A 20,827-nucleotide genomic window follows, 5' to 3' on the forward strand; every position below is an offset into this window, starting at 1 on the left:
TATTTATACATATGGGTAGGAGGTGCCATAGTGTTTCCCTTAGACAGTACAGTATGGGGGTACAGCTTATTGTGTGCCCAGAACATTCCTTCCCTATATCAGAGGAAGGTTGCACAGTGCAGGAAGCTGGGAGCTAATGGACATTTACTTAGCACGGGGATGGAATGGGGGGGAACCAATCCTTATCTACTGTCAACATCTTTGCTTGTTTGTCTCTATGAGAAATTGCTCTCCATCAGATAACAAAGAGACAAAGGTCTTTCTGGCTGCAAAAAATAAAAGGGAGAAAAGCTTCATTTGCTGCCAGACTGATGGGACATGTCTTGGGACAGTCTCCTTACCTGCTGGGGACCCTATGGGGCTGCCATTAAAGGGAAAGTATTCCCTATTTAGTATTTTCTTTATTGCAGAGAGGGGTAATGGCACGGTGGCAAGGGGACTCTAATGGAGTCACCGACCAATAATATTTGATGATACGATCACTCACCAATGGGGGTTTCTGTTTCACTCTATCCAATAATATGAAACGTGTACCTGGTTATTATAATAAAACTGGGTTCTGATTGGCCGGCTGCCCCCATAATGACAGGGAGCAGATGAGCCCCAGGAGCATTCTGGGAGCCAATCAGTATTTCTCACCCCCAAAGAAACATAAAGCAGATGTGATTTCATTGGTTATCTGCTATTTTTAAACAAAATGATTTTATCTGTGGGGGGGGGGTCTCCCCTTCATGCAGAAATATTCAGATAAACATGATGAGCGGGAATATGAGCTCAGAGATGGGGAGATAAATCCTTCCTGTAAATTTGGTGCTGCCCAATCCCATTCTCACGGATTGGTCATATCCTGCCCCCCCCCCCCCCCGACATTGCACATCTGCTTTCCTTACTGTGACTCATGGGTCTCTCCGGGGGGCTACTGTGTATCTAGCACCCTCTGCCTTCAACTCTAACCCCCTTCATCTTCTTACAGGTATGGGATCTTTTAATCAGAATCTATCCATAACATATGGGTGAATTCCCTGTATAAATCAGCCTGCAGCCTTGTGGCTTTATATGGGCACAGAACCCCTCAGTGACTGCTAATATCCTTATCATTTACAGTAGGGGGTACATTATCCCTTATAATACATGAGTGATGCTCAGAGTTCCCTGTATAACTCAGCCTGCAGCCTTGTGCCTTTATATGGGCACAGAACCCCTCAGTGACTGCTAATATCCTTATCATTTACAGTAGGGGGTACATTATCCCTTATAATACATGAGTGATACTCAGAGTTCCCTGTATAACTCAGCCTGCAGCCTTGTGCCTTTATATGGGGGCACAGAACCCCTCAGTGACTGCTAATATCCTTATCATTTACAGTAGGGGGTACATTATCCCTTATAATACATGAGTGATACTCAGAGTTCCCTGTATAACTCAGCCTGCAGCCTTGTGCCTTTATATGGGGGGCACAGAACCCCTCAGTGACTGCTAATATCCTTATCATTTACAGTAGGGGGTACATTATCCCTTATAATACATGAGTGATACTCAGAGTTCCCTGTATAACTCAGCCTGCAGCCTTGTGCCTTTATATGGGCACAGAACCCCTCAGTGACTGCTAATATCCTTATCATTTACAGTAGGGGGTACATTATCCCTTATAATACATGAGTGATACTCAGAGTTCTCAGAGAGAATTCATTATTATCAAGCCTGCCCAATTGACATTTGCCCAATTTTCGGGGAGTGCCAGAAAGTATAGGGCTCATTTACAGACGCAGTTGGCAACTTGCGCTTTTCCTTTTTCGCCAAACATGGCGATTGCGTCCTAAATGGCACTTTGCTCACTGTGTCAGGGTAAGTGAATGTGCCCATATATGTTTTAGTAAAGATGGCGCAGCCAGTAAATCACCAGCTAGGGCCGGCACCGGTATTAGTTTACCAGCAATGTACTATAAATCCCTCCCTTCCCTACCAATCACCCTTTATAACTATTGGCCCACTTCTGCTCCTCTTATAACCCCGCCCAGTCCACCCATTTCCCGGCCCCATTCATCTTTCTCCCTCCCAGACCATTTCCCCGCCCCCAAATTACATCACACCCCGCCCCCCCAGTCGAAGGCAGGTATTTGTCACATAAAAAGATAAATATAAAGATGGAAACCCAACCATGCTGCTGCCCCACGGCGCCCCCTAGTTTTGCTATAGAAGCTGCCAAAAACCACAATTTTAGATGCAAAAAAAATAACTTCATTATAAATGCGGAAGAACTGACCAATGAGAATGCTGATTCCCAGCACTGTGTCCTGTTATCTTACATATAGAGATAATTACGTTATTATTTCCCGTCATTATATGGCACAGGAATCAGACATGGGGATAAAGGGACAGACTTGTTCAGTGCTGGGAAACTGTGCTTATTGCTCCCAACTCCAATTGCAGGAACAGAGAACAGGGAGCCGGATTTACTCACATCAGCTGGGATTCTCATTGGGGGATTTCTTGCATTTTAATGCAGTTTTATTGGGCAATATTGCTTTAAGAATACAGCCCTGATGTTGCTGGACTACAGCTCCCAGCATGCCTCACCCTTCTTTATATCTTACATTATTCTGGGATTTGTAGTCCAGCAACAACTCAGTAATGTTTGGTTGAGTAGTGCTGTGCCGCAGGGTTTATGTCCCCTTTAAAATATCCGTAGTAACATGTATATAATAATATAATATATAGTAACATTACACGCTTACATGGCTATCAGTAAATATTGCCCTTTTACATCCTTTCCCTTGAGCCGCCATTTAGTGATGGGCTGTGTGCTCCCTCAGAGATCACCTGACAGGAAGTGATGCAGCTCTAACTAACAGGAAGTAGTGTGGGAGCAAAAGGTAGAACTCTGTCCATTCATTGGCTGATGGGGCCTAGCATGTATGTGTGCTTTGGCTTGTTTGTGTGCACTGTGACTCCTATGATCCCAGGGGGGCGGGGCTTAATTCTTAAAATGGCAGTTTCCTATTTAGGATTACCCAATGGCACATACTGCTAATAAAGTATATTTATATGAAGCAGGGTTCAACATATAAGCCGATTTATGCAATATATATTTTTACTGAGACCTACATCGTTTGGGGGGGGGGTATAGGTTTCCTTTAATTAAACAAATTGTATAATGATGATACATGGCGGCATATAGGCAATGGCACTGTCCCTTTATGATTTATATTCCCCTAACCCTGCGCTGTATAAATAAAATCAGAATATTTATAGCTTTGCCTTTATAGGTTCATCCGTCCCCGGCGCTCATAATGCTCAGTCTACACGGGGGGGTCCTATAAATGAAGCACATTGTGCGTGTGGGGGGGGTATTTCTAGGGGGCACAGTACTATATATAACATATAATTATATCCTTAGTGTTTTGGCACATTCCATATTCCAGCAATGTGGGGCTGTCACCCCTAGAGGGTTAATTCCAGTTGCCCCTGGGGCAGATATATGTTAGTTATAATTGCCCCTAAATTGCTTCCCCCATGGCCTAATGCCGTTTGCACTCATACAGATGCCCAATATTAGTGTATAGGCGCTGGAGTATTTTTCTCTTTCCCCCGGCTTTGGGGTTTAATAAGGGGTTAATACTAAACCCAGGACCAGACAAGGACGGATGTGGCACTTACACCCATTTGCTTGGAATCCATCACTGCCCCCCCCATGCCTGGCCCTGTCTCTTGCTTTATAAGGCAATGACTCCCTAGCCCCGTTGGCCTATTAGCCCATTTAGAAAACAGGTCTTGGTGCTTAATAATAACCCCCCCCCGGGGGGGAGGACACTCGTTTGTCCCGATAATTAATGAAATCCTTCATCTCTGTGTAAATCTTGTCCAACTGACGTCTTGCAGAGGCCCAAACACAGCCGGGCCCACCAACCCAGTTCAATAGCCCCCACCCTGAACGGGGCCACATCTGCCATCTTGGAATTGTTTGACTTGGCCAGAGCAGAGCCATGATATCTGGGATTATATATATATATATGCCCCCCCCCCGGGGGGCAGGACGGGTTTGGGTGGGATATGGAGAATTACACACTGATACCCCATATCTGTGGCGCCGCAACAGGCCCGGCCCCCCCAACTGAGAATGTTTAGACAATGGGGGCCTATCTATATTTAAAGAGATACACACGTCATAATACATAATGGTGGGGCAGATAATAGACATCTGTACTTAAGGGACCACCGGGGGGGGGGGGGGGGTAAAGAGTTCCTTGGTTTTATTATTAACTAATATTAAGTAAAGTTATTCCATTTGGGGGAATTGGGTTACTGCTATTCCTATTTAATTGTATATTAAAGGGAATATAAACCCAAAAGTAAAAATTAGCAACCTCCCAGCAATAGGCTGCCATGGTGTAACCCCTGAGCGCCCAGTACTAACCCAGCGCTAATGAGAGGGATCAGTATTTCCGATGTTTCCCTTGAGGTGCGTGGAAGCCCCTTAAGTGCTCATTGTTCTCGGGGCCGCAGGAAGAGCGAGCGGTTTCCTATGGGGCGGACACGTGGCCATGACGGGGGCTGCTTTATAACACACATATATATTATACTGATACATTTATATTCCCTTTGTAACCGAGTAGTTTCCTTTTCTGCAGAGCAGGAATCTGCTGTAAAACACAGGGTGCAGTTCCCCTTTAATCTGCAGTGACACGCTTTATATGGATCATTCCTAAAGGGGGGTGTTTACCTTTAAATGGAGATCACTGACCCCGGCAGCCAAAAAAACATTTATTGTTATTGTTTTTTTTCCTTATCCTCCTATTCAGCCCCTCTCTTATTCATAGTCCTGTCTCTCATTCAACCCACTGCCCGGTTGCTAAGGTAAACAACACCCTAGCAACCAGAGAGCTGCTGAAATTCCAAATTGGAGAGCTGCTGAACAAAAAGTGAAATCACTAAAAAACACCAGAAATAATAAAAAAAAACAAACCAATTGCAAATGGTCTCAGAATATAAATGTCTATATCATAATTAAAGAACAAGCCCTTTAACTACAGAAGCCAGAGAACAGGCTTATTAATAACATGGACCCAAAAGTTCTATGGCCTGAGAACATTGGCAGCATTAGAACCCCCTCCCCTTCCGGGGCCAAATAATCCACTCTTTCCTAAGTACTTTCCCAGGTACTTTCTGCTTCTGGGCTGCTCTCTTTCCCATTGACAGAGAAGTGGGTGGAGCTTGATTCCAAATAAAAGAGTTTAGTGGGATTGTTCCATTGCCCTGATCTCCAGGGGGTAGGGTTGCCACCTTCCAACTGAGGGAAGCCCAGGTTGGGGCGGGTGGTGACATCGTGGGGGTGTGGTGATGACATCAGGGGTATGGCTTTCACAGTCCCACCCCCTTTCATGGGAAAGGGAGCAGCCCAGGAGCAGGAAGTACAGAGAATCAGAGCTCTGTACCTGGGTAAGTACTGGGGGGAGATTGGATTCACTTACCCAGGGGGAGGTTCCTGTCTGACCATGGGAAAGAGAGCAGCCCAGGAGCAGGAAGTACAGTGAATCAGAGCTCTGTACCTGGGTAAGTACTGGGGGGAGATTGGATTCACTTACCCAGGGGGAGGTTCCTGTCTGACCATGGGAAAGAGGGCAGCCCAGGAGCAGGAAGTACAGTGAATCAGAGCTCTGTACCTGGGTAAGTACTGGGGGGGGGGGGGGGGGGGGGGAGATTGGATTCACTTACCATGGGGGGGTTCCTGCCTGACCATGGGAAAGAGAGCAGCCCTGGGGCAGGAAGTACAGAGAAACAGAGCTCTGTACCTGGGTAAGTACTGGGGGAGATTGGATTCACTTACCCAGGGGGGGGGGTTCCTGCCTGACCATGGGAAAGAGAGCAGCCCTGGGGCAGGAAGTACAGAGAAACAGAGCTCTGTACCTGGGTAAGTACTGGGGGGAGATTGGATTCACTTACCCAGGGGGGGGGGGGGGTTCCTGCCTGACCATGGGAAAGAGAGCAGCCCAGGAGCAGGAAGTACAGAGAATCAGAGCTCTGTACCTGGGTAAGTACTGGGGGAAGATTGGATTCACTTACCCAGGGGAAGGTTCCTGCCTGACCATGGGAAAGAGAGCAGCCCAGGAGCAGGAAGTACAGTGAATCAGAGCTCTGTACCTGGGTAAGTACTGGGGGGAGATTGGATTCACTTACCCAGGGGGAGGTTCCTGTCTGACCATGGGAAAGAGAGCAGCCCAGGAGCAGGAAGTACAGTAAATCAGAGCTCTGTACCTGGGTAAGTACTGGAGGGAGATTGGATTCACTTACCCAGGGGGAGGTTCCTGCCTGACCATGGGAAAGAGAGCAGCCCAGGAGCAGGAAGTACAGAGAATCAGAGCTCTGTACCTGGGTAAGTACTGGGGGGAGATTGGATTCACTTACCCAGGGGGAGGTTCCTGTCTGACCATGGGAAAGAGAGCAGCCTAGGAGCAGGAAGTACAGAGAATCAGAGCTCTGTACCTGGGTAAGTACTGGGGGGAGATTGGATTCACTTACCCAGGGGGAGGTTCCTGCCTGACCATGGGAAAGAGAGCAGCCCAGGAGGCAGGAAGTACAGAGAATCAGAGCTCTGTACCTGGGTAAGTACTGGGGGGAGATTGGATTCACTTACCCAGGGGGAGGTTCCTGCCTGACCATGGGAAAGAGAGCAGCCCAGGAGCAGGAAGTACAGAGAATCAGAGCTCTGTACCTGGGTAAGTACTGGGGGGAGATTGGATTCACTTACCCAGGGGGAGGTTCCTGCCTGACCATGGGAAAGAGAGCAGCCCAGGAGCAGGAAGTACAGTGAATCAGAGCTCTGTACCTGGGTAAGTACTGGGGGGAGATTGGATTCACTTACCCAGGGGGAGGTTCCTGCCTGACCATGGGAAAGAGAGCAGCCCAGGAGCAGGAAGTACAGTGAATCAGAGCTCTGTACCTGGGTAAGTACTGGGGGGAGATTGGATTCACTTACCCAGGGGGAGGTTCCTGCCTGACCATGGGAAAGAGAGCAGCTCAGGAGCAGGAAGTACAGAGAATCAGAGCTCAGTATATAGGTAAGTACTAACAGAGATTGGGGCTCACTTTCCCCGGGGGGGGGGGGGCTATGTGGTTCCTAATATTAAATATCTGCGCCACAATTCGTTCATAAAGGCCCTTAATGTTTTGCGACTCCATAAACCACAGGAATTTATTATTAATGTCGCTTTTTTGACAACAATATTTTTGGAACCAAAGAGAGTTCTAAACCCCCCCCCCCCCCCCCCTCCGATTGTGTTTGGCTAAAAATATCAGTTGCTTACCCAATAGTGACTTGTGTTTAAACAGCGGAACATTTACGGCTCTGCATTAGCCAAATATTTATGAGCCCGAGGGAGCGATGGGGAAACCGCCGGCAGGTTTTAGTCTGACACCCGGGAGAGATGGGATTTCCTGGGCATTCGGCTGAGCAATTAGTAGAGTGGCCCTATGCCGTATATTACCCTATGCCAGTGGGACCCAGTATCAGTAACCAGTGGGACCCAATATCAGTAACCAGTGGGACCCAATATCATTAACCAGTGGGACCCAATATCATTAACCAGTGGGACCCAATATGATTAACCAGTGGGACCCAATATGATTAACCAGTGGGACCCAATATGATTAACCAGTGGGACCCAATATGATTAACCAGTGGGACCCAATATCAGTAACCAGTGGGACCCAATATCATTAACCAGTGGGACCCAATATCATTAACCAGTGGGACCCAATATCATTAACCAGTGGGACCCAATATCATTAACCAGTGGGACCCAATATCATTAACCAGTGGGACCCAATATGATTAACCAGTGGGACCCAATATGATTAACCAGTGGGACCCAATATGATTAACCAGTGGGACCCAATATGATTAACCAGTGGGACCCAATATCATTAACCAGTGGGACTCAATATCAGTAACCAGTGGGACCCAATATCAGTAACCAGTGGGACCCAATATCAGTAACCAGTGGGACCCAATATCAGTAACCAGTGGGACCCAATATGATTAACCAGTGGGACCCAATATGATTAACCAGTGGGACCCAATATCAGTAACCAGTGGGACCCAATATGATTAACCAGTGGGACCCAATATGATTAACCAGTGGGACCCAATATCAGTAACCAGTGGGACCCAATATCAGTAACCAGTGGGACCCAATATCAGTAACCAGTGGGACCCAATATCAGTAACCAGTGGGACCCAATATCAGTAACCAGTGGGACCCAATATGATTAACCAGTGGGACCCAATATCAGTAACCAGTGGGACCCAATATCAGTAACCAGTGGGACCCAATATCAGTAACCAGTGGGACCCAATATCAGTAACCAGTGGGACCCAATATCAGTAACCAGTGGGACCCAATATCAGTAACCAGTGGGACCCAATATCAGTAACCAGTGGGACCCAATATCATTGGCCAATACACAAGTAAAGAAAGCGCTACTGGAATGGGAGGGGCCACAAGCAGCCATGCCACTTGCCACTGTTGCCCAAAGTACCCAGGGTTGGTCACTGCCAATCCTACCGCTGCTACTCAGTGCCACAGTCGCCCCAATGCTGTAACCAACAGAATCCCAGTGCCTAGTTTAATACATCTCTCTTTAGTTTTCTTAAAAAAAGAACAAAGAAATGCACATTTTTATATATTTAATGCAGATTCTGCCTGACAAGCACCGGTATGAATAAGTCGCAATGTGTCCAACCTTCCCATATAGCATGGCAGTTCCTTGTAATAGTTCTGATGTACTGATCCAACAGGTTCTGCAGCGCTGTATAATAAATGGGGGTCCCCAGCCAACCTGCAGCCCCCATGTTTCCCCATAGCATTGCTCTCTATGAGCCAGGGATGGCAGTGTAAATGGATCAGCAGCGCCCTCTAGTGCTGAAAGCTTAGTAAACTGCTTTTGGCCTGGTTTCACACCAATCAGAGCAAACTACAGCTGATCTGTCTGTCAGGACAAAGCCCCGCCCCTTGAGTGGACACTGGGAGGAGAGCAGCCAAGGGAAGGATGTATGACAGAGACTGCTGGGAGCAGTTTGTTTTTTTGATGGAGCTAATGATGCCGAGGTTTACTTATCCTTTGCACCAGACTCCGACCCACTGGGCTACATCTTCTCTAAATAAAAAAAATAAAATAGTAGTAGTAACAGGGATCATGGCTTATTGCACAGAGTACTCAGTGCCCTCGGTCACTTGCTTGCCATTGGCTGTTTCGATCGTCTTGACAAGAAGCACTTTCTTCGGATTGGGCGCTGCCTTGACCGGGGGGGTGGATTTGACATCAAAGTTCAGGGTGCTGGCTGCCCAGGGAATGATGGGAAAGAATAAGGAATATAAATCAATCACGTCGTCAAGGTGATTAATGGAATATCCAGTGTTCAATAGGGAAGACACAAGGCAGAACGTAACGGACAAGGACCTTAAGGAAGGGGCAGTATGGGGCAATTAGCCACTCCTTTGTGGCCTGTTACTGGGGACTGTCCAGCATTAATGGAGGCACTTGGGGGGGGCATTATAGATATGGCTATTATAGGTACCCCCTTGGGGCAATTTGGGAATAGATTTATGAACTCACCCAGTTTGTCTATGGCATTTGCTTGAAGATTTGGTTTTTGGCCATGCATCCTAAAAAAAGAATGAAGGCAACGGTTATATTGGATAATACCATATAATTCCATATTCTACCAGCGCCCACTCTAGATAGGGCCACACTGCCATTCAGGGTCTGTTCCCTAAAAATGTCAGCTGATCAACTGGCATCATGGATACGCAACTCTATGGGTTAGACCCCATCCTCTCTCATCCCTATACCCAAACATATGCACCACCTCACCTGGTCTCCTCCCCCTCCAGCAGTTTCCTGTACGTGGCAATCTCAATGTCCAAGGCCAACTTGATGTTCATCAGTTCCTGGTATTCGCGCACCTTGAGGGCCATGTCCTGCTTTGCCCGCTTTAGGGCCTCCTCCAGGTCGCGGATATGAGATTTGGCATTACGAACGGCGTCCTCCCCGTGCTCCTCTGCCATAGATATGGCGCTCTCCAGGTTGGCACGCTGAAAAGAGAGGTAAGTACAAGGCTGGGTACGATATATGCTTGGGTTTAAACTCATTTTAGCCATAGATTGGAGTCCATGTGGGCAAGGGTACAGCAGGCAAAGGTCCAGTAGGACCATAAAGAGGCCAAGACTTTTGCTCTCTGATTATCTCCACTTTCTCTACTTTTGCTGCTCTCCTTCCCATGGTCATGTTGCACGTGATGGAAGGGTTGACTGGGGTCTCAATAGTTGGACTATAGATAACATAGTGTTCATACTGTATCAGTCCGGTGGAACAGGAGCTGCCTCTAGTGCCCTCGGAGATACTTGAGGAACACTGGATTCCCTATGGGGGGGAGTGGCTTCCCTAGTGGAACAAATGCAAATGTTCCAAGCTTTGGTTCCAAGAGAACTAATGGACCTATCCCTGGGAATCTCTACGGAAGAGCAATACCTGGTTTTTCAGGGCCTCATTTTCGCTGTTAGCTCTCTGAATCATCCGGTTCAAGTCGTTGACCTCGTTCTTCAGAGCCTTCAGCTCTTCATTGTTTCGTTTCACCTGATTCTCCATGTCTTCAATCTGATAGGAACAATCATGGAACGATAACTGTTGGGGGTGTGTCCCGGGGCTTACACGTAGGCGGAGCCACCACTATGGGCCCAGACATCCAATGAACCAAGTCTGATAACCCTAATGCACTGGATGCTTCTATCCCACAAACCCAAACATATCCACTAGGGATCAATATAGAATTATGATGTAATGATGATGTCATTGCAATGACACCCAATGACTACAGTGATATTTGATTGTGTTTAAACAAGGAGCCAGGGGACCATTGGGCTTGTTCTTGAGGCCTTTGGCCTTCTCTGGTTCCAAGACTCCTCCCACGATAAGGTTCCAGATTTGGCCAAATCCCAGCACTGTTTGTAGGACCGGGACAAACCCAAAGTGTTCTGTTTAGGAAATATAGCGGAACCTTTGGGGGAGGACAGCCCATTTATAAACAACCAAGAAACGTTCCTTGGTCTTCAGAAGTTGGGTAACAGAAGGTACCAAACCCACCTTGCAGTTGTACCAGTATTCAGCCTCCTGTTGGCTCTTCTGGGCCATTGCTTGGTACTGAGCCTTCACCTCATCCATGATGTGCTTCATCTCAAGGTCCCGGCTGTTGTCCATTGCTACGGTGACCTTGGCATTCTGTACCTGGTGTTCCAGCTCCTTCAGCTCCTAAATACAAGATCCGCTTTATTAGAAATGTCCCCCCGTCTCTACACTCCATACTTGCTTCCCTCTGAGATATTTATTCACTATATAACCATATTCAATGCATTGTCAGAAGGAGCACTCAAGGTCAGGCAGCTGCTTCATAAGCTACAACTACAACTGATAAAGGAACTCCTGCTCCCTAATGGCAACTTCATCTATAAGCTGTTCCACAGGGCTCTGACACCAGGACCTTTCCTTCACTGCTCATGTAATATAAGGTCTATCTTACCCCTCTCCTAACCTGGAATACCTGGTCTATCTGACCCCCCCAAACCTGGAATACCTGGTCTATCTGACCCCCCCAAACCTGGAATACCTGGTCTATCTGACCCCCCCAAACCTGGAATACCTGGTCTATCTGACCCCCCCAAACCTGGAATACCTGGTCTATCTGACCCCCCCAAACCTGGAATACCTGGTCTATCTGACCCCCCCAAACCTGGAATACCTGGTCTATCTGACCCCCCAAACCTAGAATACCTGGTCTATCTAACCCCCCCAAACCTAGAATACCTGGTCTATCTAACCCCCCCAAACCTAGAATACCTGGTCTACAGGATATCACCCCCCAAACCTGGAAAACCTGGTCTATCTGACCCACCCACACCTAGAACCTGGTCTATCACACCCACCCAAACCTGGAATATCTGGTCTACAGTATATCACCCCCCAAACCTAGAACCTGGTCTATCTAACTCCCCCCAAACCTGGAATACCTGGTCTATATCACCTGGTCTATATCTTAAACCCCAAATACGTCATTGCAAACCCCAAATACCTCATCATACAGCTGCTTAAGATACTGAATCTCATCAGTCAGGGTATCCAGTTTGGATTCGTTGTCCACCTTGTGCAGATAAGCGTCATCCAGGTCCTGTGAATACAAATGTACAAAATAGGTGAAGTGACGGCTCCTCCCCTTTCCTTGTGGTGTCACCAAATAGAGAGACTTCATTATTACAATTGGTCTCTGCCCCAACATTGGGCAGTAATACTGCAGCCCACTCACCCTACGTTCCTCCATGCGGCCAAAAACTCACCTTCTTGGTCAGAACAAAGTCGTTCTCTATCTGGTTCCGCCGGTTAATGTCGTCCTCGTACCTACAAGGAGACACGTCATGGGGGGTCAGTAAATATCGTTTTATGTCAGACTGAAGCTCCGCCCTGAATTATGTTAATGTAAATGAAGGACTGAGCTCCTCCCATCCCCTATGTACAATCTATGTTAAAGGGATAGGACGCATCACTTTATACTGGGAGAAAGTGGGGGGCTAAATACATCCCCCTGCCCCACCCAGCGACACTATGTACCCCAAGGAAAGGGAATTAATGTGAGAAAGTCGGTGTATAATCAATAAACCAGGGAGAGGTGCATGATGGGAAGGCCAACCTGTTCTTCAGCTCCTCCACCAGCCCCTGCATGTTGTGCAGCTCCATCTGCAGCTTCTCCTTCTCGTGCAGGAGCGCGTCGATCTGCTGCTTCAGCCGATTGGCCGATACCTGGGTGATCTGGTCAATGTTGGACTTGTAGGCGTCTTTTTCCTTCAGAAGGGCGAGTTGGGTCTCCAGAATCTTGTTCTGCTTCTCCAGGTCCCGCACCTTTCAACATACAAACACGTGGTCTATTGAGTTCAGCAAATTACATAAGAGGGGGGGGGGGGATGTGTATTCCCAAAATCCAAACAAACTGGAAAGGCCCCCTAAGCAGAGATGAGATTATGGGCCCCAAACTTGCATTTCGGCGGAACCCAAACATATCTGGTCCGGCTCAGCTAGCACCGGTGGCGCCCCCTAGCTCTCTGAGGATGTAACTAAGGTAACAAGTAAACCTGGGCCCTTATTTAATTAATTCTGACCCCTAATGTGTCAATGTGTGTGTGGGAGGGGGGGTCCCAAAATACCAGCCCCGCTCCTCCACTGTCAGGACCCCGTAGAACCTTTTAATCATTAACTTGGCCCTTACCCATAGCCCGGGGGCCAACTAAGGCCTGGCATTGGGCAGGGGCCCGCGGGTGCAGTCTGGCAGCAAAGGAGATGGGAAATTGTAGTATATTATGGGCCCCTCTCTGGCCTAGGGCCCCGCACAGTCCCCCCATATTTACCTCTACTCTGTGCCTTCATTTACAAGGCACACACCCCAATATTACCAGTACCCCAATATCCACACAATACCATACACCCCAATATCCCTAATACCCCAATATCCACACAATACCATACACCCCAATATCCCTAATACCCCAATATCCACACAATACCATACACCCCAATATCCCTAATACCCCAATATCCACACAATACCATACACCCATATCTCCCCAATACCCCAATATCCACACAATACCATACACCCCAATACCCCAATATCCACACAATACCATACACCCCAATATCACCAATACCCCAATATCCACACAATACCATACACCCCAATACCCCAATATCCACACAATACCATACACCCCAATATCACCAATACCCCAATATCCACACAATACCATACACCCCAACACCCCAATATCCACACAATACAATACACCCCAATATCCACACAATACCATACACCCCAACACCCCAATATCCACACAATACCATACAACCCAACACCCCAATATCCACACAATACCATACACCCCAACACCCCAATATCCACACAATACCATACACCCCAACACCCCAATATCCACACAATACCATACACCCCAACATCCACACAATACCATACACCCCAACACCCCAATATCCACACAATACCATACACCCCAACATCCCAATATCCACACAATACCATACACCCCAACATCCCAATATCCACACAATACCATACACCCCAATATCCACACAATACCATACACCCCAACACCCCAATATCCACACAATACCATAAACCCCAATATTCCAATATCCACACAATACCATAAACTCCAATACCCCAATATCCACACAATACCATACACCCCAATATCTCAATGAGCAGTGACTTTGTGATTGTTCTGATCCAGATGAAAGTGGCCGCCGAGGGACATTGCTCTCACAAATTATGGCTAATTGGCTTTAGTCCCTGCTGAAGCCCACACCGGTTTCTATGGTGCCATGCAGGATGCATCTAAACAAACAGCTAAAGTAGAAAGTGGACTTTACATGAGTCGAGGTACAAGGGGAAATAAACCCTACGGCTCTTACTGGCAGTGGGAGGGGCAGAGGGGCCCGGGCAGGTGATATGGAAATCAGGGAATCCTTCCATGCAAACAGGACTGGCCGCAGGCAGGCAAATTCACCATAATAAATGGCTCTGTAATTACTGCGCATGATAAATGGCAAATTAAGTGAAAGATCTAACAACAAACTGCCTGCAGGGAAGCAGCATACATCTACATTTAGTGCTACCGTTTGGGATGTTGTTTCCTTTCCCGTTTAAATGGGACACGAGGGGAGTAAAGAAACTCGGCTGCTCCCCAAAGTGCAACAGAATGTGTGTGTGTGTTATCATGTGAAAACGGGAATAAAGTCACTATCCTGGGTAAGAAATCAAATTTGTATTAGACCTCTTAGATTGGTGCAGCCACTATACCCTCTGTACTGCCTATAAGTAAACTTAGGGGGCTGTTCCTGCTGAATTGTGCTTAGTACAGGGGTTTCCCTATGTGCCATAGTTTTATGGTATCTCTCTGTACAGGCTATGAGCAAACTTAGGGGGCTGTTCCTGCTGAATTGTGCTTAGTACAGGGGAATCCCTATGTGCCATAGTTTTATGGTATCTCTCTGTACAGGCTATGAGCAAACTTAGGGGGCTGTTCCTGCTGAATTGTGCTTAGTACAGGGGAATCCCTATGTGCCATAGTTTTATGGTATCTCTCTGTACAGGCTATGAGCAAACTTAGGGGGCTGTTCCTGCTGAATTGTGCTTAGTACAGGGGAATCCCTATGTGCCATAGTTTTATGGTATCTCTCTGTACTCGCTATGGGCAAACTTAGGGGGCTGTTCCTGCTGAATTGTGCTTAGTACAGGGGAATCCCTATGTGCCATAGTTTTATGGTATCTCTCTGTACAGGCTATGAGCAAACTTAGGGGGCTGTTCCTGCTGAATTGTGCTTAGTACAGGGGTTTCCCTATGTGCCATAGTTTTATGGTATCTCTCTGTACTGCCTATAAGCAAACTTAGGGGGCTGTTCCTGCTGAATTGTGCTTAGTACAGGGGAATCCCTATGTGCCATAGTTTTATGGTATCTCTCTGTACAGGCTATGAGCAAACTTAGGGGGCTGTTCCTGCTGAATTGTGCTTAGTACAGGAGAATCCCTATGTGCCATAGTTTTATGGTATCTCTCTGTACTGCCTATAAGCAAACTTAGGGGGCTGTTCCTGCTGAATTGTGCTTAGTACAGGGGAATCCCTATGTGCCATAGTTTTATGGTATCTCTCTGTACTCGCTATGGGCAAACTTAGGGGGCTGTTCCTGCTGAATTGTGCTTAGTACAGGGGAATCCCTATGTGCCATAGTTTTATGGTATCTCTCTGTACAGGCTATGAGCAAACTTAGGGGGCTGTTCCTGCTGAATTGTGCTTAGTACAGGAGAATCCCTATGTGCCATAGTTTTATGGTATCTCTCTGTACAGGCTATGAGCAAACTTAGGGGGCTGTTCCTGCTGAATTGTGCTTAGTACAGGGTATAGAAGCTAACCTAAGATATAATGACAAGAGTAACACTACATTTGTACATTGTACATTTGTATTGAAATTATAAATAAAGGTGGAACAGCCTTTGAACAGTCAGAATATAATCTTGACCAATAAAATATATAAAATTAGACAGGTTCTAATTATTACCTGTGACCTGTTCTATCCCTGTTGTGCCTTGTTCTAGTCTGGCCAATCGGATTTGTGTATCTGTGAGACTGGATTCACTTATTGGCCCTTGATTGCAGGAGCTGCTCTGTCACTGAATCCCCAGTTCCCGAAAGGACCAGCAGGTGGCGCTGTTGTGTCTAATCATTAGTGTAAATACTAATATGTTGGTGACTAAAAGAGCCAAATAAATAACCAATGTAAATGGCAAACATGCTCATAGGAGCAGATCCGGTTACAGAAGATCTCATTTTCTCTAACCATGAAACAGGATCAGGGGATCATACGATTCATATCATTTGCGCAATTAAAAGGGGAGTTTGCCAAAAATGGAAAAATGGTGGCCAACTTCTGGGTTTCTATTATTGCTACCGGGTTAAAGGGAAAGTAACACTAAAACAGGCGAGTCGGGTATTTTCTCTATATGAGAAAACTAAATGCTGATTTGTTGCTGGGGTAACTGCTGGTTAGCAACCATTCATGAGTAATGGGGGTATAACTTAATGTAACTTAACTAAGCAGGGCCAATATCAGTGATGGGGTCAGGGGGAGACTGTTCAGGGGCAGAGAGGGATCTTCAGAAACTCATAGCTGATAGGTCACACATTTAGGACACACCCCTAATCATAGTCACACCCACAAGCATCTAAAAACCATGATTCTGTTGGGGTCCACTATTTCAGAACTGTCCAGCTTCAATTGGGACTATCGGAGGTATCCAGTTTGCCATGGGTAACTTTCCCTAGCAACCAGGCAATGGGTTGCAAGTCCAATTGAGAGCTGAGTAGGCGGGGCCTAAGAATAACCATTACAATGTAGCCTCACAGCTATACACATTTTTAGTGAAGGATCCAAGGAACAGAAGAGAGAGGCAGAAAGGCTGCTTTGAATAGGACAATAACATTCAGTTTAAAGGCAAATTTCCCCTTTAAATACATCAGTAGCCATAAACAAATACATTAGAAGTAATGCCCGTAACTTCCCCTTTAAAGGGGGTGGTTATCGCTTCCTATTCCCTTATTTTGTCTGGGGCTCCCATTCATTCTGCTTGTTTGTTGCCAGATGTAATAGGAAAAAGCTTCAGAGAGCAAATAGTAGAGATCTCAGCGGTCACCCCAGCCCGGCGCTGCTACTGGCGCAGTGTAAATATTAGTAAATACTGGAGCGCCACCTGTTGTGTCCTCACAACGAAATGAGAGAGAGGCGATTGGTGTTTATTCCCCAGTGACACATTTATTGACTTTTTCCTTGACCTTCACCCCATAGGATCTTTACACTGATGGACGTCACAATGGGGCACAAACTCTGAGTGATTGACTTATGTTACTATTATTCATTGTGGATTAAGTGCATTATCTAAAGTGGGGGGGGGGGTTTAATTTATGTCTCTTACAACTCCCAGCACCCTTTACATAGCAAATTGGGGCAGCGTCCCCCTCCGGCACTGTAAAGGTAAGTGAGGGGGGGCGGCATCGGCGGAGCTGCCTTGGGCGGCTTAGGGGCTGAAAACGCCCGTGATGGGGGCACTGTCCCCAAAGCACTAGCCCCTTAAAAAACTGCCCCCCCCCCCAAGTTCCTCTCATACCCTTTTAGCCCCCCAGAGATGAGGTGATGCTATGGTGGCTGAACCAAAAAGTCATTATTGCAAATGGCCATTTAGTGGCAGCTACTGGGTCCGAACTGGGTCTGAACTCCTATGGAACTCAATCAGCCCCCACCCTCCCATAACTCACACACCAGCCCCCCCTTTGGTACATACTGTGGAATTAATTCTACTAATCCCTTCTGTACATACAGTGCAAATAGCATTGGGCCCCCGGGGGGAAATAGTGACTCATAATCACACAGCCACTAATTATAGGAGTCTCTAAGGCAGAGCGTTAATTATTGTATGGGGGGGTGTAACGGTGGGACAGTGTGTATAGTAAGGGAAGATGGTATGGGGGGGTGTAACTGTGGGACAGTGTGTATAGTAAGGGAAGATGGTATGGGGGGGTGTAACTGTGGGACAGTGTGTATAGTAAGGGAAGATGGTATGGGGGGGTGTAACTGTGGGATAGTGTGTATAGTAAGGGAAGATGGTATGGGGGGGGGTAACGGTGGGACAGTGTGTATAGTAAGGAAGATGGTATGGGGGTGGTGTACTGTGGGGACAGTGTGTATAGTAAGGGAAGATGGTATGGGGGGGTGTAACTGTGGGAATAGTGTGTATAGTAAGGGAAGATGGTATGGGGGGGTGTAACGGGGGACAGTGTGTATAGTAAGGGAAGATGGTATGGGGGGGTGGTAACTGTGGGACAGTGTGTTATAGTAAGGGAAGATGGTATGGGGGGGTGTAACGGTGGGACAGTGTGTATAGTAAGGGAAGATGGTATGGGGGGGTGTAACTGTGGGACAGTGTGTATAGTAAGGGAAGATGGTATGGGGGGGGTGTAACTGTGGGACAGTGTGTATAGTAAGGGAAGATGGTATGGGGGGGTGTAACTGTGGGACAGTGTGTATAGTAAGGGAAGATGGTATGGGGGGGGTGTAACTGTGGGACAGTGTGTATAGTAAGGGAGATGGTATGGGGGGGGTGTAACTGTGGGACAGTGTGTATAGTAAGGGAAGATGGTATGGGGGGGGTGTAACTGTGGGACAGTGTGTATAGTAAGGGAAGATGGCATGGGGGGGTGTAACTGTGGGACAGTGTGTATAGTAAGGGAAGATGGTATGGGGGGTGTAACTGTGGGACAGTGTGTATAGTAAGGGAAGATGGTATGGGGGGGTGTAACTGTGGGACAGTGTGTATAGTAAGGGAAGATGGCATGGGGGGTGTAACTGTGGGACAGTGTGTATAGTAAGGGAAGATGGTATGGGGGGGGTGTAACTGTGGGACAGTGTGTATAGTAAGGGAAGATGGCATGGGGGGGTGTAACTGTGGGACAGTGTGTATAGTAAGGGAAGATGGTATGGGGGGGCTGTAACTGTGGGACAGTGTGTATAGTAAGGGAAGCTGGTATGGGGGGGTGTAACTGTGGGACAGTGTGTATAGTAAGGGAAGATGGTATGGGGGGTGTAACTGTGGGACAGTGTGTATAGTAAGGGAAGATGGTATGGGGGGTGTAACTGTGGGACAGTGTGTATAGTAAGGGAAGATGGTATGGGGGTGTAACTGTGGGACAGTGTGTATAGTAAGGGAAGATGGTATGGGGGGGGTGTAACTGTGGGACAGTGTGTATAGTAAGGGAAGATGGCAGAACCCTCTCTGGGCAGAACCCTCTCTGGGCAGAACCTCTATGGGCAGAACCCTCTCTGGGCAGAACCCTCTCTGGGCAGAACCCTCTCTGGGCAGAACCCTCTCTGGGCAGAACCCTCTCTGGGCAGAACCTCTATGGGCAGAACCCTCTCTGGGCAGAACCCCCCCCCCCCCCCCGTACCTTGTCTATGAAGTTTACAAACTGGTTGTTGAGCCCCTTGATCTGCTCCTTCTCCTGGTTCCGCAGCTGCTGCATTTGGGGGTCCACCTCCATGTTGGGGAGCGATGAGAGCAGGAAGGCGCTGGAGGAGCTGGGGGGCAGCCGGGACAGGTTCAGGTTACTGCTGGATCTCTGCATGGCGGGCTGGAAGCCGGTACTGATCCGGTAGACGGAGGGCCGGCCCGATAGGGAGCCATGGGACCGGCTGCTGAAGCTCCTTGGGCTCCCGTAACGGTTATTGTACAAACTCATGGCTGAGCCTGGGGCAGCGGCACCGACTGGGGCAGAACCGAACTCTCACTGACAGCAGCACGGAATTCCTCCAGTTACACCTGCTGGCACCTCATCAGCTTAACCCTCCCCCCTGCCTGGGGCGGGGCCAACTCACCTGCTTCCCCCGCCCCCTCGCCCCGCCCCATTTAACCTGCTGATAAATACCTTTACCCCCTCCGCTGCCTTCTGCTCCTTTGTACCTTTGTACCGAGCTACAGTTCTACCCCCGGCCGCAACTTCTCTGCTCTTTTATCCCCATTCATTTTCCGCTCTGTTTGCTCAGAACCCGCACAAAGAGAAGCATCTGGGAACTATGTGTCCCCTTATGTACTGAGTCACAACTACTATGTGCAGCGACAGCCGGGGCCTCATATTGCAACTGCCCCCTGCTCTGCTGCTGGTATATAGCGTATATTGATAATGTACCCCCTACTGTATATGATAAGGATATTAGCAGTCACTGAGGGGTTCTGTGCCCATATAAAGGCACAAGGCTGCAGGCTGAGTTATACAGGGAACTCTGAGTATCACTCATGTATTATAAGGGATAATGTACCCCCTACTGTAAATGATAAGGATATTAGCAGTCACTGAGGGGTTCTGTGCCCCCCATATAAAGGCACAAGGCTGCAGGCTGAGTTATACAGGGAACTCTGAGTATCACTCATGTATTATAAGGGATAATGTACCCCCTACTGTAAATGATAAGGATATTAGCAGTCACTGAGGGGTTCTGTGCCCATATAAAGGCACAAGGCTGCAGGCTGAGTTATACAGGGAACTCTGAGTATCACTCATGTATTATAAGGGATAATGTACCCCCTACTGTAAATGATAAGGATATTAGCAGTCACTGAGGGGTTCTGTGCCCCCCATATAAAGGCACAAGGCTGCAGGCTGAGTTATA

The 20,827-nt window shown here is 47.6% G+C and overlaps 2 protein-coding genes across 3 annotated transcripts in view; both read right to left on the reverse strand.

Moving 5' to 3' along the window:
* The window catches only part of LOC116407773, an 880,143-nt gene that overhangs the window by 480,625 nt on the left and 378,691 nt on the right, over positions 1–20,827 (reverse strand). The window lies entirely within an intron of this gene.
* On the reverse strand, positions 8,668–20,008 carry krt8.2 (keratin 8). 2 transcript variants are annotated; one of them, XM_031892671.1, is made up of 9 exons: positions 19,609–20,008; positions 12,735–12,943; positions 12,385–12,445; positions 12,123–12,218; positions 11,141–11,305; positions 10,529–10,654; positions 9,872–10,092; positions 9,614–9,663; positions 8,668–9,334 (listed from the first exon to the last, which is right to left on the reverse strand). In XM_031892671.1, the coding sequence occupies exons 1-9, from the start codon at positions 19,897–19,899 to the stop codon at positions 9,327–9,329; spliced, it is 1,227 nt and encodes a 408-aa protein (XP_031748531.1). In that variant the 5' UTR covers positions 19,900–20,008; the 3' UTR covers positions 8,668–9,326.

Source organism: Xenopus tropicalis, chromosome 9, assembly GCF_000004195.4.
Source record: "Xenopus tropicalis strain Nigerian chromosome 9, UCB_Xtro_10.0, whole genome shotgun sequence".
In the NCBI taxonomy this organism is placed as follows: Eukaryota; Metazoa; Chordata; class Amphibia; order Anura; family Pipidae; genus Xenopus; species Xenopus tropicalis.

Coding starts and splice junctions, on each gene's coding strand:
- krt8.2 (XM_031892671.1), bottom strand. CDS start 19,899: ATGAGTTTGTACAATAACCGTTACGGGAGCCCAAGGAGCTTCAGCAGC. Junction 12,219..12,384: donor ACTTTGTTCTGACCAAGAAG/GTGAGTTTTTGG, acceptor TTGTATTCACAG/GACCTGGATGACGCTTATCT. Junction 10,655..11,140: donor AATACTGGTACAACTGCAAG/GTGGGTTTGGTA, acceptor TGTTCCTATCAG/ATTGAAGACATGGAGAATCA.